Source organism: Trachurus trachurus, assembly GCF_905171665.1.
Source record: "Trachurus trachurus genome assembly, chromosome: 3".
Classification (NCBI taxonomy): Eukaryota; Metazoa; Chordata; class Actinopteri; order Carangiformes; family Carangidae; genus Trachurus; species Trachurus trachurus.
Window position 1 is genome coordinate 23,199,388 of NC_139893.1, and position 7,427 is coordinate 23,206,814.

Sequence of the window (7,427 nt, forward strand, 5' to 3'; positions counted from 1 at the left end):
TTCCTCTCTCGGTGTGATTCCAACTCAAAAGCACCTTTCTTAAAAACGCCCTCCTATTCTGTCCATGGTCGGAATCCTTCACAAAATCCAACTTTTCTCCGCCAGCGGTAAATCCATTACGCAGAGAGCCCACGCTCCCGAAAGAAGACGGTGGCGTCCGGCTCCTCCTAAAAACGGCGATTCTGCTGCGTGGGGATCGGACAACGATCACTGTCGCGAGCCTCTCAGCCAAGGCATCGTTAGTGTAAACACAGTTCTCCAGTGGGACCACAATGCAGATGTGCACATGTGGAGATGGACCAGGTCCAGGCGGGCGGACGCGCTCTAGGTATCCAAAAGACGCATGAGGATGGATGGAGAGAAACAGAGAAAGAGAGAGAGAGATGGAGGAAGAGTGCGTAGAAGAGAGGATGGAGAGGAGGAGAGCTGGTCTCTGATCTCCGTCCGTGTCTGAACTAAGAAATGTTCCTGAACGAGGCTCATTTAAGCCGTGGGCGCTGCTTACATCAATGAGTGGCTCGTCATGGGTTCCGTCAAAGCAGGCACAGTTAGGAAATCCCGCTTCCGGTCACGCCTTTCAAAATAAAACATTACTGGGCGAACTTGTTGCAACTTGTACATTTGTTTACAAAGGGAATCCATTGAGGAACAACACCACTGCATTTTATAATTTGAATTATTATTATTTGTTAATTATCAGGGGGATTGCCAGTGCAACAATCCCTTTTTAAGATGTAATATGTTGTAAATATATGGAGAAAGCAGGTTTATTTTGAGTTTCTTCAGGATAAATAAACTATCATGTTGACTGTAAGGCCTCAGAGTATGTCAGACTTATCGGTTTTGTTTCAAGTCCACTGGCTAATCCTAGTTAAAACATCTAGCAGATCATAATGTTGTAAAACTCAACCATAGGGAATTCAAAGTGACTCATGTAACAGACTATTAACCGAAAGATTCTCTCAGTTAACATCATTGGTCTCAGTAGAATAATATGTAATAAATTACCAAACTGTCAGATAAATTTGTCTTAGTTCTTCCTGTACACCTTCGAGGTTTAGTGATACAACTACACATCAGTAGCGTTTTTGTTTCCCCATCACATGCTTTTATTTTTTTAAAGGCTGAACCTACTTGTTTCCTGTTCTGCTCTGGCTTTCTCCGTGTAACTTAACAGCAGCTTGTAGTGTACCACCCCTCCTTGCTCTAAGTGCCACTCTCTCTCTTTCTCTGTGTTTGTCCCCGCGCGCGCGCGCACACACACACACACACACACACACACACACACACACACACACACACACACACACACACACACACACACACACACACACACACACACACACACACACACACACACACACACCTATTAACTACCAATAGTGCACTCTAGTGTGACATACATATTTTGCTTCCCTTGTGTTCTCCTCAGAGTCTGAGACAGTGCTACACTCATTTGCCATGCAGGGAGGGTTACCCACCCCCATGCATTATTTAGCAGGGTGGCTCCTGGGATGGGGTGCTGGGCCCAGAGGGCTGCTTTAAGGGGGCTCCAGGGGTCCCGTGGAAAATTAAAGGAAGTTTAATTTCTGTGCTGCTTCACTTGCTATACATTTTGATAATGAAGAGCATACAAAAATGATGATTATTTTAAGTGTAAATCTCCCTCTAGCCACCCTGCTACAAAATAAACAAAGGATGTTCTTAGAAAGGAGATTAATAGGAAGAACTATTCTAAGTGGTAAATTATGGGTTTGGGACTTCATGTGTATCTATTTATTTCACAAGCCGCTTAAAGGAGAATGCAACATTAACAAGATGAGAAGTCTAATAAAGAACAAATTAACCAACCCAGGGCTGATTCAAACAGGAGCAACCTTTATTCTCAGCCTCAGTAAGTAAACACATGGAGTAGCTTCAACATTCATTTGCAAATCAAATCCACAAAACAAAATAAATTACTCACACCCACAGTTAATCAGTAGTTAAAAAAGTGCAAACCATTTAGAAAGGCATTAGCTCATTCCCGTGAAACATCTATCTGAACACATCAGAGTGCTTGGCCCAATTAGCTTCAGATAGACAATTAAAATTAAACCTACAACTCGAGTAACTCTCTTTAGACTCTTCTCTGAGCCTTGGTGCAGTAGTAATACACATTTATAGGATGCAGCTCAGAAAAACTTGTTTTTTTGGCACTCCCATGATGCACTGTGATACAATCCAAAGTGAAAAAGATGGATCTGCACTCAGCAAACCTAAAAGGCCATTCATCATTTTTGGTGAGATTGGTCGAAGGGAATATCATGCAGCCATTTCTGTTCACTTTGTAGAAGTTGCAGCTGCTGTTGCCGTCGCAAAGCTTAGCTTGATATTAGAATTCAGTTCAGTTCAATTTCCTACATGTATGTACTTTGCTTTTTACAATATGTAAGTCAGATTAAAAAAAAAAGAAAAAAGAAGTGAATAAACTCCACAAAGACAATGGACAGTAACATACACATGGATTTCAAGTAACATTACAAATGTCAACACTTCATGCTGCATCCACTCCAGTGAACCGGTAGAAACAAACAGTTGGAGTAAGCTGTTGGAGCTTTTAACAGAAATCTAAGTCATTTTGTCAAAACACTAATAACATCACTTTTGATGACTCCGCCAACTACAGCCAGTCCAAAGAAATCCCTGCTTTAAACTTGTCAGAGATCTCCATTAGGATTTCTCTCTGTGTCTCCATGGTCTTGTTGCAGCTCCTGTACTTCTAACACTGGCATGAATAAATGAAATGGAACATAAATATTTCACATCTGACTCGAGGACTGACAAATATCAAAAAGAAACGTTTTGGTGCAAATGAGGATCCATTTATTGGCCCTTGAAATGTGTGAATATGTGTGTGTGTGAGGGAAGCATAGAGGGGACGGGAGGAGGTGGAGGAGCGGAGGAGACGATCTTCTCCTATGATGCAGCAGCTTCCTTCACATGGCGTCAAAATGGAAACGGTGGGCTTCCTGCCTCTTCTCTCGGTCATCCGCTTTCTGATCAACACATGAAAACATACAGACAAAGAGAGAGGGAAGGAAGATGAGAAATATGAACAGTCACCAATTTTTGGTCAGTCTGCGACATAACTCTTTAACATCATCTGCAGTGATGACGTCATTAATATGTAGATTCTGTAGCATGCACGTGACTGTGTTACCTGTCTTTATTTTATCCACACAACCACTGATACCTTTTCTCTACGTTAAACACAGGACTAAAACCAGTGACTGAACTACAATGGAAAAATCTAATGCATTTTTCATGAAAGCATAAAAACGACACAGTGGGAGATGGACGAGTGAACTGCTCTGCAAACTTATTCAACAACTTCTAACATCGCACTATAAAACATGATCCACAGCCTGGAAACACATCTTCTTCAGATGTTTGTTTTGCTGCTTCCCCTGTTGCACATATAATGAACAGCATCTCATATTTTGGTAATGTCTTTGGTAATGCCTTTGTAAGTTATTTCAGTTTCATTTGCTTTTGTGGAAAGAAAAAGCAACAGATTGACGGGGTAGATTCACATCCAATCCCAGCTAATAATGGGAAAGAGAAGGGGTACACAAAAGTGGAGTGGAACACGCACATCCAAAACACACTACAGGTGCAGGACCAACAAAGTAAACTCAGAGAAAAAAAGTAGAGTCCGCACTCTGTATCAAGCTCCTCTATTGTTTATTGTGGAAAGATCAACGATCATCGATCCCTGTGGATCTTCGTCAGGAACGAGGAAAGAGAAGGCGTACACCCTCTACAGATCACTAGTCAACCACTGGGCTAATGCACAATCCCAGTTTTATACAGGGACTTTGCTATGGGGCTGTTAAGAAGACCCATCATTGTGTTGCCTTTGCTTGTCCCCACTGGACCAATCAAAGGCAGCACATTACAGCCCCTCTGCCTGGTTCTAGAGCATGTGAAAGTTCAGATTAGAGGCACGACATGTGACACAACAATGCCGACTCTCCCTTTCACACACGTCCGTCCATCTTTGTAACTACCTCCAATAATGTCTTACAGGTAACAATGCTCCACCGGTGTCTCTGGTCACCTTTGATACAGATTGGCAAACCAGAATAAAGGTGCCACATTCCTGCTTTGAAACACCGTGTGTAGAAGGAGCGGTAGACGAGACAGCCAGCCATTCACACTCACATTCACATCTATGGGCAATTTGAAGCCAGTGAACCAGGGGAAAATGCAAACTGCACACTGTGGAGAGTACAGCTTGTACAATAATGACCACTGAGCAGGAACCACTGTCAGTGTGAGGTTTGGTTTAAACAGACAGTTTGGGATTAACAGCTGGATATACAAAGAAGTGCATAGGGACTATTTGATCTGTTGAAATTGCAGACAGACAAGGACAAGACGTTTAAACGCACAAGAAAACTGAGGACGTCTTTACTTTTTTGTCAACTACATTTAAATCAACAACTATCAGACGGCTGACATGGCATTTAATTACAGATACTGTGAATATGAGCACAATGTATAAACCTCAAACCTCAAGCTGCGAAAACAGCCCAGGTTTGGGCAAACAAGCTGCCAGTAATACAATCAGTGAAGATTTGCTCAGCAACACAAACAAGTTGAATGTGTTGAGGTCATTTACACTCAGATACAATTGTGTAACTTCACTAATTAAACATGGTCACATAGTTAGACAACTGGACCCGATGGTAGAGGAGTGTGTTTAGCTCCCTTTGCTTGTGCATTAATAAGGACAACCATCAATAAACATGTGAAGAGGTGTTTCAGTTCCACTTCTGGTGGCGGTGTCAGCCTTTAAATATTTGATCATGGTAAAAAGTTGCCTCAATTATCAGTCATATTGGCAAATCCTTTGTCTTATACAAGCTCCAGAGAGAAGATAGACACAGTCACACTGTCTCTCCTTATGTACACATGTAAAGGCCTTTTAAGGATAAGTGTTTTTAAAGGGATAATACGTGTGTAATTCTTGCCAGCAGGCCATTATCATCATCTGGGCATGGAGACAGACAGGCAGGTGTGATGACCAGGGGCGGCAGCATCCAGCTAAGCTGAGAACAAGCTGACAGAAGTTCAGCATGGACCACCTCACCCCCACAACACCCCCATTCCCCCGGGGCCTTGTCCACGTCACATGCTCCTTATATTCCTGCTGCGCTGAGGAAAACCTTCAGACAACAGCAGCGCACGTTTCATATTGTCTGTGTGCTTTTTTGTCCTCTGAGCGGCACATGGGCTGAGGGCCTGTGGAAACCATTTTGTGATTTCAGCGAGGACAGATTGTGTAGATCCCCACAGAGCATTAGTGGGAAAGATGTACAATTCTCTGAGAACACAAGAAGGCGGCGGCTGATAAGCCACAGATGAGATATCAACAGTCACGTTTAAAGTATACTCCACCCTAAAGCTCTCGCAACTCCCTGCAGACTTAAAGTTTGTAGTTTATAGTTTTCAACAACAGAAAACGGATAAATCAAGTGTTTCTGTCTCTGTCGTCTCACTGCTGCGTCTAAGCTGGAACTAACTTACTGCTGCTCGGTGCTTCATGTTTCACTATAAACAAGAGTAAGCACGTGCTGAATAGAAATGTGATTTTATTGCCATAAATGATGCATGATACCTACATTTCAGTAGTGATACAGAGCCAAAACAATACTTTTTTGGTACTCCACTATAAAGGGTTATTCACTGGATTTTAGTCCCAAAATCAGATCAACTAGTTTGAGTATTTTTAGATGTTCTTCAACAGATACATTTAGATTTATTGGGGACTGACCCATGTTCAACTGCTGTTCACATGGAGCTCCTCTCCACTTCGGCCTTCAAAGTTTTAGCTTGAATATTTGCTACTACCACCAAGATAGGGTTATATTGAAACATCTAGACAAGCCTAAATGTACAGCTAGGGCTCTCTTTTTTGATTTTACATCTGCATTCAATACAATTCAGCCAGAACTTCTACTGGCAAAGATGATTCAAATGGAGATTAATCCTCATCTAGTTCACTGGTACCATTCATTTTTCACGAATAGAAACCAGATAGTTAAAGTTAACCAGACATACTCATCTTCTATTGTTACTAACTCAGGAGCACCTCAGGGCTGTGTGAGCTCTCCGTTGCTTTTCACACTTTATACTGATGATTGTAAAACAGAATGTCCAAATACTTTTATTTTGAAATTTTCAGACGACACTACACTGTTGTCTTTGTTGAGCCCTGAAGATGATCCTTGTGTTCATCAGCATGCTACAGACAGATTAGTGAAGTGGTGTGAAAACAATTCACTCACTATTAATTCAAAGAAAACAAAAGAAATCATTTTTGGTCTCCCAGTGGGTTCATACCCTCCACCAGTTACTGTACATAATGCTGAGATCGAACAAGTTTCCCCCTATAAATATCTGGGCATACGTGGACGCTACTTTGTCCTGGAGTGTACATGTAGACTTTATTTGTTGCAAAGTACAACAACGTATTTATTTTTTGAGAAGATTGAGGTCATTTGGAGCAAACAAACACATCCTGTTATTATTTTTTCAATCTATAGTGCAGAGTGTTATGCAGTACGGAATTAGTGCCTGGTTTAGTTGTTTGTCTGTCCAACTTAAAACCAAACTAACCAGACTGCTACATATCTGTTCAAAGATTGTGGGTCAAACTTTGGAGTTACATTTTCAAGCAGCATACACTAAAAGAATGTTGTCTCTTGCAAGTAATATCTCATCTGACCCCTCTCATGTGTTATTCGAGGAATATCAGCTTCTGCCATCAAACAGAAGGTTTAGAGTTCCACAAGCTCGACTGAACAGGCTGAGGAACTCTTTTGTCCCTCAGTCTGTCAAATTGTTAAATCAGAGTTTGGGCTCTAAGTAGACCCTAAGGTTCATGTACAGACTGAGCACTGGGTGTTGCACCAAAGACACATTGTAATGTTGGATTTATGTTGTGAATGGAGTTAGGAGGTAGTTTGTGTTTTTCTTTAAATGTGACTTTTGAGGGTAACATTTATGCTTTCTGTAAATGTATGTTTTTTGTATTTTGTTATTATTTGTGTGAAACTTTGGACGTCATGGGACGCAAGACAAATTTCAGAGTGATCTGACAATAAAGTATAATCTTATCTTATCTTATCTTATCTTATCTTTGCCAGCGACGGGAGCCTCACGGGCTATGCTGCGGCAAGTAGGTGCCAGAGAGCCGCCACGGGCCCAGATGGAGCTGCTGGGAGAGCTTAAGCACTTCATTCAGACTGTATTTTCTTTCTTTTCTTTGCTGGTAAGTGTGGTGGTAGTTTTTATGCAAGCCCACAGCACCAGACGCTGAACTTCACCTGCGCTATGTCATTGGCTGGGAAAAACACATCAACTCCCTGCCCAGAAAC

General features: G+C 41.8%; 1 protein-coding gene across 1 annotated transcript in view; it reads right to left on the reverse strand.

Moving 5' to 3' along the window:
• Positions 1-1,873: 1,873 nt before the first annotated feature.
• itfg1 (integrin alpha FG-GAP repeat containing 1) overlaps positions 1,874-7,427 on the reverse strand; it is a 142,790-nt gene continuing 137,236 nt past the window's right edge. Inside the window, exon 18 of the mRNA XM_083998250.1 lies at positions 1,874-3,038. Coding sequence (XP_083854376.1) covers positions 2,979-3,038 — 60 coding nt within the window. The 3' untranslated portion in view covers positions 1,874-2,978. The remainder of the gene's footprint in view (positions 3,039-7,427) is intronic.